The sequence below is a fragment of the Leucoraja erinacea genome, chromosome 12 (genome assembly GCF_028641065.1).
Source record: "Leucoraja erinacea ecotype New England chromosome 12, Leri_hhj_1, whole genome shotgun sequence".
Taxonomy (NCBI): Eukaryota; Metazoa; Chordata; class Chondrichthyes; order Rajiformes; family Rajidae; genus Leucoraja; species Leucoraja erinaceus.
This window is the reverse complement of record NC_073388.1, coordinates 20820361-20843497: the sequence shown is the minus strand read 5'-3', so window position 1 is coordinate 20843497 and position 23137 is coordinate 20820361. Positions and strand designations below refer to the sequence as shown.

Sequence of the window (23137 nt, the reverse complement as noted above, 5' to 3'; positions counted from 1 at the left end):
CATTTTCCACTTTGGTCAGTCTATCGGCTAAGTGAGATTGCTAATTTAATGCTAAAATACAGCCTGGCCCATGCCCACGAAAGAATGTTGGGTGCAGGCACGTGCCGTCAGGGTCGGCAAGGTAGGCACTGCCTACCCTGACTAAAATTATAAAATGGTAATTATTAAATGTAAATAGTAAAGGCATGGGAGAATTATGCCTACATAAGAGATCGATGATCTCTTAGGTAGGCAAAATTCTCCGTGTCTTTCATCCGCAATACATGTAATACGGGAAAGTGTGTGCAGCTGACGTGCCGTCGACGCTGTTTCAAGACGTTAATTTCAAGGGTAGTTGACGGCAGCTGAAATTCTGCCTTTGCGGTATTGCTCATGCACAGCAGCCTACTGCGCATGCACAGCGCAAGTTTCTTGGCGGGTTTTTCAAACATGGATTGCCATTATCTTAAGAGTATCTTAGGAAACAAAGAGAGAAGAATGGAGTTGGTGTGCAAATAATGTGGTAAGTAAATTTCTTGGTGCTATATGTTTTTAAATACCGTGTTTCCCGGCAATGAAGACGCTATTTTTTTTTACCCACAAATAAGGCACGAAAACCATCCCCTCACTCGTAACAAGGGCAGAGTCCCCTTTGTCCTCACCTTCCACCCTACCAGCCGTCACGTACAACAAACAATCCTCCAGCATTTTCGCCGCCTCCAACTTGACTCCACCACTTGCCACATATTCCCATCTTCTCCCCTGTCTGCTTTCCGCAGAGACCGCTCCCTCCATAACTCCCTGGTCAATTTGTCCCTTCCCACCCGTACTACCCCCATTCCGGGAACTTTCCCTTGCAAACGCAAGAAATGCTACACTTGTCGCTGTACCCCCCCCCCCCCCCCCCCCCCCCCCCCCCCTTGACTCAATTCAAGGCCCCAAGTAATCCTTCCAGGTGCGGCAGAGGTTCACCTGCACCTCCTCCAATCTCATCTATTGCATCTGCTGCTCTAGATGTCAACTGCTCTATATCGGTGAGACCAAGCGTAGGTTTGGCGATCGCGTCGCCGAACACCTCCACTCGGTTCGCAATAACCAACCTGATCTCCCGGTGGCTCAACACTTCAACTCCCCTTCCCATTCCGAATCCGACCTTTCTGTCCTGGACCTCCTCCATGGCCAGAGTGAGGACCACCGTAAATTGGAGGAGCAGCACCTCATATTTCGCTTGGGCAGTTTGCCCCCCAGCGGTATGAACATTGACTTCCCTAATTTCAGGTAGTCCTTACTTTCTCCTCCCCTTCTCAGCTCTCCCTCAGCCCACTGGCTCCACCTCTTCCTTTTTTCTTCCCTCCCCACCCACCCTCACATCAGTCTGAAGAAGTGTTTCAGCCCGAAACGTTGCCTATTTCCTTCGCTCTATTGATGCTGCCTCACCGCTGAGTTTCTCCAGCATTTTTGTCTAAATATGAAAATTTACATGTGTCTTGGAAGCCAAAGTTGGAAGGTTGTTAACCAAGAAATATAGATTTGGCTATCCCTCAGTACAGCAAGAACGATGTTCCTGTACTTAGGGATGGCCAAGTCTTATCCCTTATTGCTGGCAGCTGATGTGAAGCAGCTGTAAAAGGACAGCTCCACTGTGGGGGTGGGGGGAGAGTTCCCCCTGGCTAGACTCCCCACACGCTGTGAAAGGAACTCTCCCCCCAATTGGTCTCTTGAACTAATATTGTCATTCAATAATATCACAACTGATTCAACTTGTCCCCGTTTTTTCCCACCATCTCTCCACCTGCCGTCATGCTCCACCCCCCACCCATTCAGTAATTTAGAACGAAGGAGATTTGGAAGCCTTGAGCAAATTGCTTTCTTTATTTTTATTTTTGTGAGTGTGAGAAACTCTATGTCCCACCAGCCTTCTTTCAGAATTTAGCAACTCAAAATTGGGGTGCGTCTTCATTGCCGGGAAATACGGTACTTTATTAAGAAATTTGGCTTTTAAAGACTTTATAAAAGTCGACTGACAAAACAATCTGCGCAGGCACGGTTTAAGATTTTTTAAAAGCCGACTGACTGCCTACCCTGAGTAATTACTCACGGCACGTGCCTGGTTGGGTGACTCGTGAAATTAAGCTTTACATAGGATCCTTATGGGCAGCTTGATAGAAAATGTTTTTTTTCCCTAGATCTGGAAAGTATTTGCCTTTTCATGTATTGGCTTTCTCACTTACCATTGGAAAAATGCAATCAAATTTAGTAAGGCCATGCCTGTTTAAATATGTATACAGTACTTAATATGGAAACAGTGAAGCATTCATTTTCTATGCAGCCACAAATGTGTTGTGATGACTGTTCGCCACGGTTGTCTTTCCTCCCCAGTGAGAATAAAAACACGGGTAAGGTAGTCCAATGAATAGAGGACATCATCCAGAATCACTTCAACTCATGAATCAATCTAATGAATCTGTGTCCCTGATTCCAAATCAATTATACCCTCCTTTAACCATAGAATCGAAAATTGCAATTTTCAGGCTTTGGTCTCTCCAAAGCGCAGTGCAATTTCAGCAACACTTCCTTTCCTTAATATTCGAAGGAAGACCATTCTCTTTCCTAATTGCTTGCTCTCTCTGCTTATACTTAAAACAGGGATTAAAATCCATGTGTTCATCAGAATATACTAGCTTCTCAACATTAAAATCTGAGCATCTTTTTATGGCATTTCACAGCCTTCAAACCTCCTGTTGCTTTGCCCCCTGGCAGTGTATGATTAGTAAACATGGATATGTTGCATTGTATTTTTCATCTAAGTCATGAATGTTAAGAGCTTGGACACACTAGAGGCAGGAAACAGGTTCCCGATGTTGGGGGAGTCCAGAACCAGGGGCCACAGTTTAAGAACAAGGAGTAAGCCATTTAGAACGGAGATGAGGAAACACTTTTTCTCACAGAGAGTGGTGAGTCTGTGGAATTCTCTGCCTCAGAGGGCGGCGGAGGCAGGTTCTCTGGATGCTTTCAAGAGAGAGCTAGATAGGGCTCTTAAAGATAGCAGAGTCAGGGGATATGTGGAGAAGGCAGGAACGGGGCCCTGATTGGGGATGATCAGCCATGATCACATTGAATGGCGGTGCTGGCTCGAAGGGCCGAATGGCCTACTCCTGCACCTAATGTCTATTGTCTATTCTATTAGTGAATAGCTCAAGACATGATACTTATCTAAGAGGCATCCCTCTGATAACATCCTGCCAATTTTAAGACGATCTATTTATTTCAATTGTTTTCTGACCTTGAACACATCCTTTATTGATGTTGGACCTGAACTGAAAATGCGTCTGTCCATTCCCTCCACAGATATGGTCTAACCCGTTGTGTTCCTCTAAGTTCCTCCTTGTTTTTTGCTCAAGATTCCAGCATCTGCAGTTTTTGTCTTTTGTCTTCTATGTTGCACAGAAATACTTCAAATTATTTTTTTCTGCTTGCCAGAATGTAAGCATTAAACTTTGTGCCACTAAGTTCTGGATGAATTGTATTTGGTATGCATACGAGGAATACAAAGTTCTAAACATCAATAAATTTAATGTCCAAGAATTTACGATGAAAGAGAAATGAATGGCTTCACTATTTATTATGTTTTCGCTGAGCTTTTGAGCAGCAATCGGGTTGTTAGTGACCCTTCTAGTCACTGTGTCCTCTCAAGGGATTTTGGCATGGAAAAACTAGGTAAACAACTATGTGTTTATTCAACCAATCTGACTGGAGAATACTTGCTGAGAAATGCACAGTCTAAAGCAGGAAGCCTGAATTAGAATACTCTATTCATACAGAAAGATATAGCTAAAAGGAGAAATGGTATTATTAGAAATAAAATGTCAAGGAGCGGGTATATATCCATTTTATTGGAGAAATGAACGTGTATTGATCTCTGATAATCTATTGATTTCAATAGATCTGAACTTTAAGAGTAGATTTCAATGTGCGTGCGTTTTGACATTCCATGTTTAGGGCATGTGATAGAGATGGGATTTCTATCTCCTGAGGTTTTGTAAATCTCGTGAAGGGAGGAAGCTCCGCATTTCTAAATGTGGGTGTTGAATACAAGAGGTTGTATGACACTGCACAGGTGCCCTGCCGAGCTCTGTCCCACAGGGGACTAAATCCCTATAATCCTCTGGGCTGAACCCTCACTGGTACGTACTCCCTGTACTTTAACAAGGACATCCACTTGGGCTGATCTGGGAACCCGGTATGAACCCCTGCGCTCCGCTGCTGCCCGTGCAGCAAGGAAGCACCCTCTTGTTTGGTGTGGGGAGGGCTGGTGTCCAGTACGCAGGCGTGGCAGAGTGATATAGCTGCTCAGTGCTGAGCTATGGACCTCTGAGCTGATCCCTGCGTTGCCTGCTGGATATGTTGCAAGTGCTGTCTTAGCCCTCTCTCTGCATGAGTGAACAACCCTTCAACCGCTCACTGATATTTCTAAGCTTGGTAGAGCAGCACGAAGGGCAAGGGTTTACACCAAGTTCCCCGCACAACATTGCAAAGCACTGGGAAAGTAAACTCCCATCAGAAATATATATGATGACCCCTTTTAGAACTGATTTAAATAGAACTCTTATTTCTTGGAAAACAAGCAGAGTACTGAGGAATCAGTGTAATTAAGGCTTATTGTGTGTTAAAGATTAACTAGCCTCTGAATGCACAAAACTTGTTCAGGTGTATTTAAGTGAGTAAATGCAAGAGTTTAATGCTTCATATTTTTATCTGTATATCAAAGTTTGAGGTCGTATATTATAAATCAGAGAACAACTATTAGTTTAAAGGTGAAACAGGAAACAATGTGCAAATATATGTAAGGACACAAAGTACTCAGCAGGTCAGGCAGCATCTCTGGAGAATATGGATGTAATGTTTCAGGTCTCAACCTGTAAAGTCACCTATCCTTGTTCTCTAGAGTTGCTGCCTGACTTGCTGAGTTACTCCAGCACTTTGTGTTCTTCTGTGTATTAACTAGCATCTGCAATTCATTGTTTCTGCAAATATTGATATTGGTTTAATATTGTCAGATGTACTGAGATACTGTGAAAAATCGTAGTTTTGTGTGCTACCCATGCAAATCATACCACGCATAAGTACAACAGAGAAAATAAAGAGAATATAAACAGAGCAGAATCTAGTGTTACAGGTACAAAATAAATGCAGTGGCTGCAACAAATTAAAGGAAGAACTGCACAATAGTTGAGAATTAAAAAAAAAATTATTTAACAACAAGGTGCTCTAAATTAATTTTCAATGATGTAACAATTTCAATTTGGTTTCTCAATTTTTACAAATAATGCTAGTTTCACAGAAATGTTGGATATTGAATGGATGGTTTAGACAGACAGATGGCAGCTCAGAACCAAGATCAGTCGATATTAAATGGCGATTGTTGATTCAATTGAGCAAATATGCAGGCCTAATTTACATCAAGAGATTAAACAAAAATCTGCTGCTCTTGATTGATAACATGATCCCTTGTTTCATACAAGTGTAACTTAAATTGACAGCTTTCTGCACTATGTCTGCCTATTTCTTCTGTAGGCTTTCCCAAAGTTTAATTTTCCCTTTGAAAGTTGCTCTGTGTTCTTGTTGATTCTCCCCCAAAATTCTACCACCACCGTTTCCATTTTCCAGGATGCTACTACTTGAATGTTGTTCCTGAATTTGAAAAATGCCTCAAATATGCATTGTTATGTGTACATTTGTTTGCTATCATCTTCTGATGGAAGCTCCACGCTGAATGCCTATTTTATATTTCTTCCCCCTTTAGCCTTGGGGGTAAGATATGCTCCTTCTTCATATTTCACTGACTTGTCTGTTCAACATATTTTATTTTTATTTTAAACAGGATCAGTGGACAATGGCTTTTTAAACACGCTGAAGGACACACCAGGAACATATCCTTTGAGAAGCATCTGTGTTTGAAAGTATTAATAGTCCATAAGCTCTCAAGTCACACAGCATGGAAATAGGCCTCCAGCCTACAGTGTTTGTGACGACATCAGTACTATCTACGTACATCTATTTTCTTGCACTAGGTCTGTAGCCTTCTATGCCACGGCATTTGAAGTGCTCACTTAAATACTACTTGTGTGATGTGGGAATACCTGCCTCAATGGCCCCTTAGTCAGATGATGTGTGGCCTTTGCAGCATGTAGGATTTTGAACATTGCGTTTTTGGTGACTCGCAAGCATTGCTTTTTGGTATCTCTTATGTATATTTTTTGTTCCTTAAATGCTAAGATGAATAATTGAGTACTGTGGTACAGTGTTTTCTTTAGATCCTTGGTCACTATTGAGTTAATTGATTTTCATTGTTGGTATACTACAACTGGCTTCAGGGAAAAATAAATTAACCAGACTTGACTTACCAGACTGGAAGTCGTTGTTAGGTTTGTTTTGTGGGGAGAGCACAATGGGATTTGGGAATGGAACACCAAGAGCTCTACTTTTGCCTATTTCTCCTCTCCTATTTCTTCAATTGGGAATCATGATAGCCATTTTCCCTAAGGCCCCATAGACTGCAATGATAATTGATCTAATACTCGAATGTCACAGTGACATTGTGTCAAAAATCTATATTTCTGCACTTAATCGGGCAATGTAAATGCTGATGAGTTTTCAGATTGGAATTACTGCTGTAGCTGCTTATTAAGTGCCACCTATCAGAATACACTGTTCCATTATACACAATCATTACCTTCTTTGTGTATTTTTAAGGATGAGAGCATTACATTTAATCTGGGTTCCCTATTTAGCAAATGTCATAGACCACAAATTTGTCAATCACAAACTTAAGTTTAAGCCCTTGGTAAACTGTATGTGTTGATTGTTCACCTAACCCAGTAATTTCTAGGCTTTTAATTTGAACCAGAAGAACTGCTGGTTTCAACTGGAGGATTAGATTTTGTTTTACAATAGTAGAACTGGAGGAGTGTCTCTTTCTGACTGTACATCATGTATTGTATGTATGCACTGAGTACGAGCAGCTTTCAGTTTCACTGTACATGTATAGCGACAATAAATGGCATATCATATCATGTCACCTAATCCCACCAATCGTCTTTTTATAGCTTTTCCTTTCACCTCACTAATGCTTGAAGGGAGCATTCTGCATTGTGCTCAGACGGGGTTATTTGTTTCTGACCACAGTCTTATCACCGTGATATCTTTATGAAATATTCTTGAAAATCCAGATATTGGTTGCCACAACATTTTCTGTGGGGACGATCAGCCATTATTGATTGGGGACGATCAGCCATGATCATTGTCAAAAGTCTGTAATATTGAAATATTTTGCATCATTTTAAATAAACACTGAAGACCTGTCACTGCTGTATCTTTCCCAGAATCAAACGGCATCAAAAAGGTTTTCTCAATATTCATTTTTATTGTTTGTGGGGCATTGGTGATGCTGAATGGTTGTTGCACTTGGCAGCTTAATCTATGATCCATGGGTGCCATATGAAGCACTTTAAAGTTTCAAAAATACAATATGCAATATAAATACTAGTCCTCCAAAAGTAGCTGTGGTTTAAAGTGCATTTGCTGAAAATGAAATTTGCTTTAATAGGTTACCATACATTTTAAATATTCAAAAGCAGCACTAACATTTCTTATCCCCTGAAATGAAGAGACAATTGAGTCAAACACATTATGGGGCTGGAGTCATAAACTGGAGAGCCTCAGTGAACCAGATCAGCTTGTAGAATAGTCCCATGGTTTTATGGATAATATTACTGAGGCAAGCTGAGATAAACATGATAAGTAGAAATAAAATATGTTAATGTCCCAGCAAGCATTTGTGATAGGAAATGCATTGAGATGATTTAAACATTTTGGAAAGGTGCACAAATTTGAGCCTAGCTTAGAGTCCAAGTGACAAGAATATTGTATCGTGCATGAGCTAATTATATTTGTGGAAAATTGGTATTAAAAATAAGATGTAATATTACATGTGTTTGGAGAGTATTTCTATTAAATACAAATACTCTTGCAAATACATGAACATAGGGCTTCAGTTTTTGTCCCTCTACCCAAGATTCACTTTTTATGTTTAACATCAAAATCACCCCTTTGATTCTGAAGTTTGGTTCTAGCCACTGTAATATATCCAACATCGAATTTATATACTTCAAAAACAAATAATTAATGGCCACTGTAAATATTAAAAATTATCCTTTTATTTAATGGTGTCACTGAGATGCTGTATTAAAGGTTAACCTTTACATGTGTTGGGAATAGAGGGATATGGATCATGTACGGGCAGATTAGATTTGTTTAACTTGGAATCATGTTTGGCATAAGGGCTCATTCCTGCTGTTCTACCAATTGTTATATTTTTTGTTTGAAATGTTTAGTGACAGTTTGATGTTGTAAAAGATAGCAAAATTCGACAATGTAGTGAGTACGTGAAATGATATTTATTATTTGTTGTTCCTTAACTTTACCTTTACTGTGCTAGAAGTGGTGATCTGCTTCTTCACATTATGGTCTGTGATTGGACTGTCTGGATTTCACACATACCTTATTGCACTCAATCAGACCACAAATGAAGATGTAAGTAAAATTCATAAAACAGGAATGGTTTTGTAAACTTCTGGTTTTAGGATTTATAACCATAACTGATCAACTATCGAAAGCCGAATTTGGAAAATGCCAACTTGTACCGGTGATGGAGAAACTCAGCGGGTGAGGCAGCATCCATGAAGCGAAGGAATAGGAGACGTTTCGAGGTTGAGACCCTTCTTCAGACTGAAACGTCGCCTATTCCTTTGCACCATAGATGCTGCCTCACCCGCTGAGTTTCTCCAGCATTTTTGTCTACCTTTGATCTTTCCAGCATCTGCAGTTCTTTCTTAAACACGTGTACTGTTGATGCTCCCTTTGGGAGTGTGGACTCCCTTTTTTCTCCATGATTTTCTCTAATTGAGAGTGGAGATTGAATACAGAAAGTGTTGATTTTTAATCTCAAAGTAATTGCCACTTGGGTTCCCTTTCGTGTGCATAACTTGCTGCAGTGTAGTTTTATTCCATGTTTTTGATGGTGAGAAAGCAAATTATTCTGCTTCTCAACAATAACTGATGGGAAAATAAAGTAGGGACCTATTTCCAATCTAATGAATTCTATCATCTAATGTTGCGAACAATGATTATTAAAGCTGCTTCTTGTATAAATAATCTATTAATATAAAACGATTAGATATATAACATTTAAAAATGTATATTGGCTATATGTTATATTGCTGCCAATTCGATTTCAGGGTAACAAACATACGCATTTCTGCCACTATATTTTATATATACTCCATCACTTTAATAACTTTGTGATGGTGAATCCTGCAGATGTGAGATTTGTTTTCATTAATAAGTGCAACATATAATTTTGACTGAGATATGTGGTAATTATCAGAATATGAGGCATTCAGCCCTGTTCCCAAAATTCTCTCTGGATGTTTTGGAAAAATTGAGACCTTTGCTAACAACTATTCTTTTTAGTGAACAGGCGGTAGTTTTGTGAAGCTGCATTTAATATTATGTACAAGGCTCAAGGCAGCAGTAATTATCCTATTGATTTATTTTTTATGTGTTATTATATTAACTGTAAATGGTAGGTATTTCTGCAAAGAGTAACATGTGATGCTATGACACTTGTGTTAGACGAGTTGTAAATCCTGTTCTGGATTTGAAAAGAATATAGTATTTACAAGTGTGAAAATTTAATTCATTACATTCTTTTGCACAGATTAAAGGCTCTTGGTCAGGTAAAAATGGAATCCATAATCCTTACAGCCATGAGGGTGTAATAAAAAATTGTTGTGAGATCCTTTGTGGGCCAGTGCCACCAAGGTAAGGAATCTGTTTAATAAGTTTAAAATAAAGAGCGAAACGGCGATGTGCATAAGAGAGCCAAGAGTGTTTAGTTGTCATATGTAGTAACAAATAAATCCTTGATTTAAATTGTTAATGGAATGACAGGAAGGAAATCCTTTCAATGTCGTGGCCAACATTCACTCAGTCCCCACCACCAGCACTGAAATGGCAATTGTCCAGTTCATTCTGGAGGATCTTAATGTAAGTGAATTGACTGCTGTTTGTGTAACAGAAGCCTTAACAGTGGCTCTATAATTTCCTTTAGACCATCTTTGAATCTTTCGTAGAAATAAAAATAGTTGAGAAAAATGATTTCATGTTATGTAGAAGATAGACACAAAATGCTGGAGTAACTCAGCGGGACAGGCAACATCTCTGGAGAGAAGGAATAGGTGGCGTTTCGAGTCGAGACCCTTCTTCAGACCATGTTGTGTTATGTATTTTGTTATGTTATGTATTTTGCAGCTGCATATTTATCCTCAATTTTTGGTCAAATTCAATACACTTTTGCAGAAATGCTGGTTTCTAGGGTTATTTCCAATTTTTTATTTGGATTGAAGCTTGCCTATTGAATTGTATGAGTGTTAATCGTTGTTTGCAGTTGGTCAAGTGGTTATCAAAGACCCCATGACAATTGTTTCTGTGAACATTCAAAGAAATGCACGATTATGAACTGACATACTCTCTTGCATTTATGCCATCAACAGCTCATTGCATTTATGCCATCTTGAGACCTGTGAGTCTGCTGTTTGAATGTTCGCTTTGTCTAATTTCCTCTTCTTGTTTCTTTTTCTCCCTCCCACCAACATAATCTCACAAAAGGGAATAAAAGTTTTTAATTAATGAAGAATCAATCCTAAATGCGTTTCTTTTTTTTAGTGTTCTTGACAGGAGAGGGGTCATTAAAGATGAGCCTGGTGTTTCAGTCAATACTAATGGAGTTGCAAATACTGTTCCACAGACGATGGTAAGACCATGGATTTGTTCTGTTATTGATGTTTTTTTATACATTTACCATGCAGAAAACTAATAAGATGAAAAGTTGTAGAAAGATACTTTTAATTAATATTAATATTACCATTACTAAGTTATTAGAAAAAGCCATGAAGGAGGTGGTATAAATTTGTCAAAGAAGTAATATAATTGTTTTTTCTGGGAAGAGGCGGTTGAGTCATGGATCTCTTCACCTGTTTGTGAGGTCTGAAAATAAGGACTTGTTGCATGGGATTCAACTACATTGTTAAGAGCATACTGGCTAAATTGGCCAAATAAGATGGGATAAAATTTTGAAGGTTTGTTAATGGACATTGTTAATTTTGCTATCTTTCATTGAGCGATTTAACTCCATCTAGCCTTGCGTGTGAGTGCTAAAGATTTTGTGATCCTGTTGTACAACACTGTTCAAACTGGTATCTTTCCATCAATCAACACTGCTGAATACATAAAACACAAATGTTTTCATGGCAATGTCATGAGGATATTTGGTTGTTGTTCTTAAAGACATAGAGTCGTACAGAGCCAAAATTGTTTTCCTCCCACATTTCCATGAATTCCTCCCAGATTCACTTACCCACCTACTTTTCGAATGTTGATGGAAACAGGAATGGCCAGGTAATCCCTCATAGTGATGAATGTGCAAATTCCATACACACAACTCGAGAAGTCAGGATTGAATCTGAGTTGTTAAAGCAGTTAGGCAAGGGCTCTAACGACTGCATCAAAGTCCATCTATATAAATGGGTATTCCTAAAAAAAAGTAACCGATTGCTTCTGCTGTGCTTTGTGACGTTTCAAGGATGGGACATGACATATCTTGCTCACTGTTTGTGTGCACACACAATCTGTCATTCTGTTCATTTCATCATCTCTTATTCATTAATAGGAAGTTCATATCACCAGCCAGTACACAATTTACTGCCCAGTTAATTGCCCCTGAAACAAGAGCCTTGCTACCTGACCCGAGTCTGGCACAACCGAAGTATGTCAGGTCATGGCATAACTCAGCAATTTATTTTGTATTACAGTGCTTTAGAAAAGGTTATTAATTGTGATGATTGAGTATGAAATAAATTATCAGGACTTGGGGTTGTGTTCAGAATGGCCAAGTGCAATTTAATTTTATGGCAAACCAAATCTCTGCTTGTACTGAGCTTGGGCACCAGATTTGAAGAAGGATGTGCTGGCCCTGGTCCAGAGATGTTTATAAAAATGATCTTGGGTATGGGTGGGTTAACATATGATGAGCGTTTGACAGCACTGGGCCTGTACTCGCTGGAGTTTAGAAGAATAAGGGAGGACTTCATTGAAACGTACCAAATAGCGAAAGGCTTGGATAAAGTGGATGTGGGGAGGATGTTTCCACTAGTAGGAGTCTAGCCTCAGAATTAAAGGATGTTCCTTTAGGAAGGAGATGAGAAGGAATTTCTTTAGTCAGAAGGTGGTGAATCTGAGGAATTCTTTGCCACAGAAGGCTGTAGAGGCCAAGTCAATGGATCATTTTAAAGCAGAGATAGATAGATTCTTGATTACTAAGGGTGTCAGGGGTTAGAATGGGTGAGATAGATTAGCCATGATGGAATGGTGGGGTAGACTTGATGTGGCGAATGGCCTAATTCTGCTCCGATCACTGCTCCTATGACCTTATGACAATAGATGGAGCAAAGGACAAGAATATGGAGTGCAGAATATAGTTCTCAGAATTGTAATGCAACTGTTCCATCAACGTTATTTGCATCTGAACCTCATCCAGGCTTTAGTTTATCTCTGTCTTTGCCCTCAGGAACTCCTGCAGTAATGTCCTGAGACTAAGATGATTCGATTACCACCATCTTCTTTTGTCACAGACATGGCACTAGTTAGATGAGAGTTTTCCCATTGATTCCCACTGTGCTCGGAATCATTTAGGGTAGGGCAAAAAATGCTGGTATTGCCAGTGATGTCCAGATTCTTTAAATTAATATCATTAAGAAATTGGTTAGAATTGTCCAGCCAAATGGACACATGCAATTTCTACTTGATAAATGTTGGTGTTGTAGCATTTTTAAAATGGCTCGGGTAGCTGCACAGATAATTCATGAGTCATCAACACTGCATCCAGGATATTTTTAGGTCCACAATCCTTTGGTAGACCTGGATATTGTTTTCTCATGTGCAAAAAAATCATATTGGCTGCAGGCTTGTCTTTTAATGGTGGAGATCTTGCGAGTAGACGAGGATAGGTCAGCCACTTCTGGCTGAAAATGCTTTGAAAATCTTTTCCACTCCTCTCTGGGCTGACCGTCAGTGAGAATGGAGATGCTGCCGGAGCCTCCTCTCCTGTAGTTCTTTACATTTCTGCCATCATTGATAATTTGATGTGGCAGCACCGCAGAGCTTTAACCTGATCTGTCGGAAAAACAAATAACTCTGAATAGAGCTGTTGGCTGCCTCAAACTTAATATCTCATTCCCTTATCACAATTTTATCCCCTCTCAACATCTACATCTTCCATTTGCCATCCAGCTTATTTAATCCCCTTAATTGTATTGTGTGTTGGACTAATTATTTTCAGGGGAGAAAAATAAAATTATATATACATATATGTACGTGTATGTATGTAGGTGTATATATATATATAAATATATATATATATAAATATATATATATATATATATATATATATATATGTATATATATGTATATATATATGTATATGTATATATGTATATATATATATATATATATATGTATATGTATATATATATATATATATATGTATGTATGTATATATAATTTTATATATATATATTTTATATATATATATATATACACACCTACATACATACACGTACATATATGTAAGAAAGAACTGCAGATGCTGGTTTAAATCGAAGGTAGACACAAAATGCTGGAGTAACTCAGCGGGTGACGGGGCATCTCTGTAGAGAAGGAATGGGCAACGTTTCGGGTCGAGACCCTTCTTCAGACTGAAGAAGAGTTCCGACTTGTAACATCACCTATTTATTTTCTCCAGAGATGCCGCCTGACCAGCTGAGTTACTCCAGCATTTTGTGTCTACCTCCAATGTATTACACGTGTTTCTTGTGTGTTGCAACAATTCTGTTATTTACAGTATTTTTTTTATATTTTGCATTAGGAAATACAGTTTGGTCAGGAATACAGTATGATGGGTAGAAAATGGAATTTATTTAGTTCCTTGAAATTGACTCCTTGGGTCATGCAGCGTGGATGTAAGATAGGTGAAACTCTGCATTTTTATACCTTTTTTAATAAAAATTTGCCATGTTATAGCAGAGCCTTTTTAACCCTTTGATCTCATCATTTTTCTTTTTTTTATGACTTAGCATAATAGAACGCTTTATTAATAATATGGTGACACGAGAGACTGCCATTGCTGGAGTCTGGATCAAAAATCAAACTGCCGGAGGAACTCACTGGGTCAGGCAGTATCTGTGGAGGGAAATCAACCATCAAATTTTCCGATTACGAACCCTTCACCTGGACTGCATCACTGAGTTCCTCCCCAGCAGCTTGTTTTTTTTATCAATGACATTTCTAAACATTGTTTCTTCTCTATCAGGCAAGCAGAGCTCTGTTGATATCCAATGAGCAGGCGCCTGTAAAAGTAGGTCCTTTTGTGCCTGGGCAAATGGAACCAGATGCAAGAGAGACGGCATCATCACCTAATACAAACAAGCCACTTCCATCTCCACCAACAGCAGATCTAAATATACAGTCTGGCACCACAGTCCTGCGGAGAGATGCAGTGACGAAAGGAACATATCGAGGACATGCCCTTTAGCTCCCGGACGATATTCAACAGAAGGTGCACAAAATGTTGGAAGATGGTTCTTCTAGCTACGTCAAGGTGCAAATTGAATTGACACTACAATTTCCATCAGATCAGTATTGTGTGTTTTATATGAAGATGTTTTGGAAGTTGGATATGCTGTGATGTCGCATCAGACTGGAATGTTAACGAAAAGGTCAAATTGCTCAGAGACTTTTCAGGGCCAATTTGCTTATTCATAGCCAAATGTGTTCATTCAGACATTAGCATTTGTTATTTTATGTCACAAGTACAAAAATGTAGAATGACAAATGAGTTTCCCACAAAGAAGTGATTGCTATTGTTTTTTTGTTTATTTCCCATTGCACATTGTAACTTCATGAAAATAACCGGCAGGACAAATATTATGCGAATATCTCGCGTAGTAATATGCTGAGTTTCATTTGGGTGCTATGCAAAATATTGACATGATTAAAGTTCACCAGGGTACTTTCATTATATCACTAGTTACAGGCATGTTATGAGTGCAACACAATCTATATAAAGAGAGTTATGAGTGTTTTCTTCCTTGTGTATGTGTGTGTGTGTGTGTGAGAGAATACTGGTCTCATCAGAAACGTGAATTTGATGTTGGGTAAGTGACATTGAACTTGGACCTGAACCTATTTTATCTGATACAAATTAATGAATAATCTGATACTGCCATTGGATGTTGTTTTCGTGAAACTACTTTTTTTCCCCAAATACTGTTGTCGAACTACTGTTGCTTTACTCTGCAGATTTTGAACCAGTTCACCCATACTATGAAAGCGTATGAAATAGCCTCCAACTTAAAATAACTGGCTATGAGAAATGGTTTTTGAAACATTAAACCTCTCCATTCCTTTATGATTTTTAAAATGGAGCTGCAGTTCCACTGCCTTGCACATTGAAGGACTTTGTGAGCTTAATGTGCAAAATATAGAAAGGAAGCAAAAAGAGACTGTTTTGATGGGAATCTGTTAAGGGCTTGTCCCACGAGCATGCGACTCCATGCGGCAAGCACGACCTAAAGGGCCTGTCCTACGAGCATGCGACTGCATGCGGCAAGTGCGACCTAACGTGGTCGCTTGAGCCGTACGGCCTTGCGGGGCCGGTCCCGTTCGATCGCCGGAGCCGTATGGAGTTGTACGGAGCTGATCCCGACATCGCGCGGGACTCTGAAAATACTGGCCTTGTTCAAAAATTCCTCACGGCAATGGCTTACCGGCCCGCAGCCGCCTTGCACACCGCCTCGACGCCGTACGTCACACGCGAACTTCCCGCGGACTTCGCTCGAACTTCATGTCACTCACTCGACCTCCGCGCGGCCCCCGCTTCTGGTTTGGTCGCGCTCGCCGCATGCAGTCGCATGCACGTGGGACAGGCCTTTTACAAATGTCACATTTTAAAACTTAACAAATAATTCCTTTTACTTGCTGCGAGAAAGTGGACAGGCCACTAATAACCAAAATATGGTTTGGTGGTTCCATTTATAATTTAATAAAAACAAATCTTTTTACTGCAGTGAAAGTATGCACAAAATGGTTTTCTCTTGCAGTGTTTTGAATTATCCAAAGTTTTGCAAGTTCTCTAGACTACTACATTTCAATAAGGATCCAAGACAAAACTGTGGCCTCGGTCTTAAAGGCTGAAGTCTCAGAATTCCAAACCACACTGGCGTGAAATTTAAAAGTACATAAGTGAGGCACATATACAGAGGTTTTAAGATTGAAGAACATGCTTTGTGCTCCCAAATTTATTTGAGCTGTCTACAGTGCCTTTGATACTAAATCGAACTGTTTCGAAATTTGTGATATATTTCAGATTGAGATGTGTGACAACAATGTGTTAAATGAGGTCAGTACTTTAAGGATGAAACATTGATATCTATAGAAACAGTACATTCAATTGTGTTTCTCATTTTTAGTGTAACTTTGTTAGTTTCTACAATATTTTAATTGCACCAATAGCAGAAATTGCTGCATGCTTTGAATAAAATAGCCCTCACTGTTATCCACTGCATATAGAAAGACAGTTGTTCTGAAGTTGCACTGAACCAACAAAAAAATGATTATTTCTTGATACATTATATTTATAACACTCCAAATATAAACAAGATTATGGGAAGAAAAATCTAGTTTCTTCTGATTTTGAACCTTCCAAAAACAGAAGTAATCATATCAGGAAATCTGGCTTTGTGGCTGCATTTGGAGTTATGAACCATTTAGAATTTCAACCAAATAATTTGTACTGCAATTGGATTGTGTTGGAGGTAACTTTATGTTTATTGGCAGTGAGCCTGCATTTTACCACATACCCATCATTAATAAAATGTAGCATTATGAAATGTAAGGTCTTGTGCAAAGGTTAGGTGGGGCTGACTCAATTGCTAATAACTTTCATATGATAATTTTGATTATTTAATTAACAAAACTCAACGATCTTTCATATCTGACAGCAGTTTTCATTACTTCTCATCCAGCTGATATAACATGCCTGTGGTCTAAATTAATGAATATAAATTGAACTGGTGTTTTAAAAGCAGCTTCAGACTGCAGAAGCTTTTTGTGTAAAGTATAATGTGTCCATTTGATAGTTGATAATTAACTTTAACCATCTGTGCGAAAGCCACTGTAAAATTAGAATATGATATGATCATTACTAACACTACAAACACACTGCTGATCAAATAATGGAGAAAAATTCATAACATAATAGTCTACATTGAATTTTATATGTCAGTGCCATTGATACTTCATTTAAAAAGAACCAAATTAACACATGCGTTGGCAAGCTAATTTGTGAATTCAATACCAAAAGTGAAATAAATGACATAGATTTCCCCAAATCGACATGCTTTGTGGACTTTGAAATATCTGTTAGAGCCTGGTTTGAAAATAAGGCTTGCTTTGATTTTTGAATCATTTTTCCATTCTTTCACCTTCCTACAGAAACAATCAGTTCAGATAAACATGTAGCTGGAGTTGGACAATATGGGAAAGTTAGCGTATTAATGGAAAAGGCATTCTCCATTTCCAAGTGAGAATTTCCCATATCCTGTACTTTGATTAGTCTTCAGTCATACAGGTCATCCTGATCAGAAACTGGACATTTTTGGTTTAAAATTTGAAGATTAAAGATCAGACAGTTGCATATATATGGATGCTTGTTAGTCATATGGTAAGGCACCATAGTTTGGAACATAAATGTATGATTATTTGAATTGATAAAGACTCAATGTACCAGGTTTAGTGGAATATTCTCCCTCATCTCAGCTCTTCCACAAACAACCATACATCATGAGTTGCAGTTGCATTAGACACTATGTTGGAAACACAGGTCGACACGTAAAATCTACGTAGTTGAAAATGAGGTGCAAACACTTTAAATTTGGACGGTTTACCTAATGGGGTAAGTTATCTTTAATATTTAAGATACTAACTGCTTTGACCATGAAAACATAAAATATACTTTGAAACAAGTTGGTGCATACTTTATGCCAGAAAATGTTAACATTTGACCCATTGATTTAATGCGTATATTGATACTTTGCAGTACTGAAATGTGCCAAATCAATTGGGTCAAATGTTAACATTGGCAGTTCTTAATTTTATCAAAAATTCTCACAATTTGATTATTGAATTTATCGGGTTTTTTTTTTTCTCTTTTTGAGAAACTGTTGCTGCAATGCTGTGAGAATATTTTAAAAGAAAAGCCTAATGATAAGAAAGGGATTCAAAACTAGTTGAATTGAGCATGATGCAATAAAATTGAATGTGTGCACACTCCTTCAAATGTTGCCTGTGTTATCTGATAACTTAATATTTGCATTCCACATTTTCTATATTAACGATATAGATATGATTTATTTAGCAGTGAAACCGGATTATTATCTCCGCAAGACCTACCTGCAATTACTTTTCCCCATTTCATAACTTACAGAATAGTTTCTTTCTTCTTCACACTGGGGTTCTCTTTTCGGTCACTCGCCATTTGCATTCACAGTTCTGAAACGCCCTTAGCTCTCCTTTTTTCCCTCATGGGTACACTATATCTCTTATGGCTACCCCAATCCATCTATTCAATGTGAAGAATGTTTCCGACCCAAAATGCCACCTATTCATGTCCTCCAGACATGCTGCTTGATCTGCACATTCAGCGCCTTGTTTTTCTTTGTTAACAACCATCTGCAGTTTCTTGCATCTTCATGTTCTCTTTCTGCTCCAACTTCCCTAATTCATGTCAGTCCTCTATATCGTATTGTGTCCAACATCAACTTTTAGCCTTAATTTTCCAGAGCTTCTCTTCCTTTCTGAATCTTACAACGGCTTCATTTTCCTTTACTTAGCTATCTTAAACTCCTCCTCCAACAGGATGAGCAAACCTGCCTACAAGAACATTAGTTTCAGTGCTGTTGAGTTGCAAATCATCTGCCCTGTATCAGTCTCGCTTTCGACTACTTTATTCCTAATATCCCAAGGATATTAAAGCAATCCCTCTAGTATTCTCTCTCCAGTTGCACATTCATCAGCACCATCCTCCTACTTCGATACTCATCTTTTTCTAAGTGATTGTTTTTAGGAGATTTAAACTATTGAAGCACCATTTACTTTATATTCTGTTTGTGCTATTTAAAAGACCCATGAACTAACACAAGCTACATAAATACATAGAAAATAGTTGCAGGAGTAGGCCATTAGGCCTTTCGAGCCAGCACCTCCAATCAATGTGATCATGGCTGATCATCCACAATCAGTGCCCCGTTCCTGCTTGATTCCACTTGCCCTAAGAGCTCTATCTAACGCTCCTTAGAATGCATCCAGTGATTCAGCCTCCACTGCCTTCTGAGGCGGAGAATTTCCGCAAATTCACAACTCTCTAGAGAGTTGGTCCTTGTTTGAAAGTTTTATGAATGTAAGCTTTTACTCTCGAGGGTTAGAATAAATCTATTCTTGAAGGGTACACCTTACAAAAGTAATTTTGTAGCAGCAATTAAAGCAGTAATTTCCGCAGTATTTAAAAACAGTCAATGTTTGAAAGGAAAGATTGTTCAATTATTTCTTAGAACATTTACATTGGAGAAAAGATTACCACAATATAGGTCTATGTAAGTTTTGGTAGAGAATATCATGGGAGATATTAACTTAAAAAAATTATGGCCAAAATTGGTATTTTTTAAACTTTGCAAAGAGACTAACATCATATTGTTAGAGTTCTGGCTTACAATGTGCTCTTCCTCCTGTGTTAGTGTTTGTATTTGGTTTTTGAAAATTCAGTACGAATGTGAATTGATGATTCTGAGTAATAATCTCATATTTTTGCTCTATTCCTTTTGAACTTTAAATTTGCATCATGAGAGGAAAGAAAGAAAAGATAATTTACCTTGCACGTTTGACCTGCTTTGAATAATCAAGAAAAAAATCACATTCAATTAAATCCAAGGAAATGTGATCAGATTTGGTCTTAGCTTCAGGTTTTTATAGGCAAAGAGGATGTTTAGGTGCAGATATGTATATATTTTTAACTGCAGTTATGCTAGCAAATGTCATCTGATACATCAATTCCCAAAAGTCTATTTGGATTTTTACAAGGTGCCAAAAATATAAATTGCTTAAATGCAGATCATTCCAGATAAATGGGAAGCTTTATTGCCATCACCATGTGTTGACTTATAAACACTTCTGTTCCTTGCTATTTCACTCATTGTCATGTTCTCACACATGCTTACTTCCTTTTGTGTCTCTTTGTCCCTCTACCTACAGCATCTCTCTGCCCCTTTGTTCCTTTCTGTTGTTGTTCCCAATCTGAGTAGTATAGGATCCAGATTTTTAGAGTGGTTCAAGTATGTTAAAAGACTTGATTATGGATCTGTTTTAAAATATTTAGCAGAAAAAATATGAATCTATTTATCTGAACGGAGTACCAATTTTTTTTCTAAGCGGGTTGAAGTTATAAATATTGTAGAGTATTTACAAAGCATGCAACATCAGTGTCTGGATGTAATTACAACTGTGTTTGATTTTTCTTTTCTTTATGCAATGACTTGGAGTCATACAGCTCTGATCACATATGCACTTTATAATAGACTTCAATGAACAGTTTTTGGCAACAAAACCTTGTGCTAAATTGTTTTTCAAATGCATAATCTTTATGTACAGATGGAACAAAAGACATGGCCAGTTTTTTTAAAGCATCAAAAAAGTCAAATGGACAAAAATAGTTTTGTCAGACATCATGTTTTACAAATTAATTCATAGTTGCAATTTTCACTGCACATTTATGTCAAATGAAATTATAAATTGTTTTAAATGATTTGAAGAAAACCAATACGTCATTGCAAAATGTGAGAAAGATGTTCTTCCATGTCCTAAAGGACATGTTTAACAGATGAACAGACCCACCTTCCCATTTGAGCCAGAAATATTCTATTATAGGCAAACCCAAGGCAATCTGCACAAGATTGACTTTGTGCGTACAAACACACACACACAAATGCTCACCTTTCGTAGTTCCCGCTTTGTGCCAAGACATTAGGAGTTGAGAAGAGGTCCAGTGGGGACAGTGTGGAGTGTGGTTGAAAATTAATTAGTGGGAGCATGGAAGACATCAGCAGCAAGGACTAACTAAACAAGCTAGGGATATGTGTGCTAGGCTCAGTAGAGATGGAATAGGTTGATGTTTTTCCCCATAAGTAGCAAGAAGCCGTTCTTGCCATGAATACTTTCTGCATATATTGTGCATGTTCAGCTACTTTGCATATGTTTTACAGCCTGTGACCTGTACGCGATGGACTTAATAGCAAGGTGAAAGAATCTCTGGGCTGTGAGATGACTTGTATGTCACTTCTTCCATGTCTCAAAGGATTTTAACAATTTTTTTTTCCATAGTGAGGAAAGTTGTATATTTTGAAAATATTCTGGTTTGTGTAAAATATTCTTAGTTCGTGTAAAATGTTTCTATTTTGTTTCAATTATTAAATCCTTCAACCATTGAATAATTAACCATCCATTTTATAAGTTTAGATTTGGAGGGTGCAGAGTAAGCTCTATGTTGGCAATTTGAGGATAATCTTTCTAAACAGCAGCAGTTTTTCTGCAACACAAAATTCTATGTCAGTTTTCTCCAAATGAGTTTTACGGAGGATGTCTTGTAGCAGTCCAGAATGACCAAAATGATTGATTCTTCAATTTTTATTAAATATTAATCAAAGTCTTTATTTGCTGCCTGTAATTAAACTGATCCCCAAGTTTGCAATTAATTTAATAGTGTGAGCATTATCTTTTCATTGCTGCGGGTCGGACAGAACACTAGAACAAGATGCGTTCCTGATGTGTAGGTGTTATGCAACTTGTCTAAGATAAAAACAAGACTGCATGCAGAGTATTGTTTTAATACAAATTATCATCAGATAAATATAGACAACTCCTAAACCAATGCTAAAATGGGATGTTAATGGAGTATAACAGAAGTTGAAAAGATACAAGGAGGCAGGATGGTGGAATGTTAGATGGCAACTGTGCTTAAAAGGCACTTATTCCAAATGAGTGATGCTCAATAAGCCATTCAGTTTGCCTGTTGTCAGGTCATGATATGTCTGTTGTCAGGTTATGATATGCAATGTATAAAGTGAAAGCTTGATGGTTCAATCTACTTCTGCCCCCTTCAGTTATTGCCAGCTATCATCCATTATTGTTCCTCCAGAACACATTAAATAATTACCAAACCACAGACTACAAATGTTATCTGTACCCTATTTTGGTCAGTTGGAGCATGTATGGGTTTGCTTAGATGTACTGATAGAGATATTCATCTCATTAAATCAGTGAACAGATTTGCTCATCTGGATATTCAAGAGCATTTGCCCCAAAGGTTCTGCTTGATTATCCAGTTTGCAATGTGAAAATAACCCTCCCTCTATCATTCCATGTGACTTTAAATGCCTTTTACCTCAGGTTTAACTTTTTTGTTTAGTTAGTAATAATATGTGCTGCTGTCTGGATAAAATGTGTGAAACTAAATGCAAAAAAGAAAATCATTTTTGTATTCATTATTTATAAAGAAATTTACTGTTTTAGAAAATTGTTCTATGCCTTTTCAATATTCTGATAGTGACTGTTAATTTATGATTTTCATTTGCCATGTATTCCTTTTCAACCAAATTAATGTAACTAACTGTCTATAAATACAATTCTTGTACATTATTTGTTTCGTATGTGTGATTTGATTGTCTTTCAGCAATTGTTATTTGAAGTAGCTGCTCCCCTGTGTTCCACAAACATTTACACACTTTAACACCATCTGGTGCTGCCGTCTGCCCTTGATTACCAACTGGGAATGGGATAGTATTTGTTATGCATGGTCCCGGGTGGCATAAACTTGATCATATGGATAGTCTGATGAAAATGTGATTAAAAATGTTTGTGTGAAGTGTTTTCATTCCTT

The 23137-nt window shown here is 38.0% G+C and overlaps 1 protein-coding gene across 3 annotated transcripts in view; it reads left to right on the top strand.

The window, feature by feature from the left end:
- The window catches only part of zdhhc9 (zinc finger DHHC-type palmitoyltransferase 9), a 78736-nt gene extending 55840 nt beyond the window's left edge, over window positions 1-22896 (top strand). Inside the window, exons 5-10 of one of the 3 annotated variants that reach the window (XM_055643749.1) lie at window positions 5861-5909; window positions 8469-8571; window positions 9758-9861; window positions 10765-10852; window positions 14021-14114; window positions 14465-14640. In XM_055643749.1, the coding sequence (XP_055499724.1) occupies window positions 5861-5909; window positions 8469-8571; window positions 9758-9861; window positions 10765-10852; window positions 14021-14114; window positions 14465-14493 (467 nt within the window). In that variant the 3' untranslated portion in view covers window positions 14494-14640. Of the gene's footprint in view, window positions 1-5860; window positions 5910-8468; window positions 8572-9757; window positions 9862-10764; window positions 10853-14020; window positions 14124-14464 lie in introns of all 3 variants that reach the window. The other 2 variants (XM_055643748.1, XM_055643747.1) reach the window with 2 other exon arrangements.
- The last annotated feature ends 241 nt before the right edge of the window (window positions 22897-23137 follow it).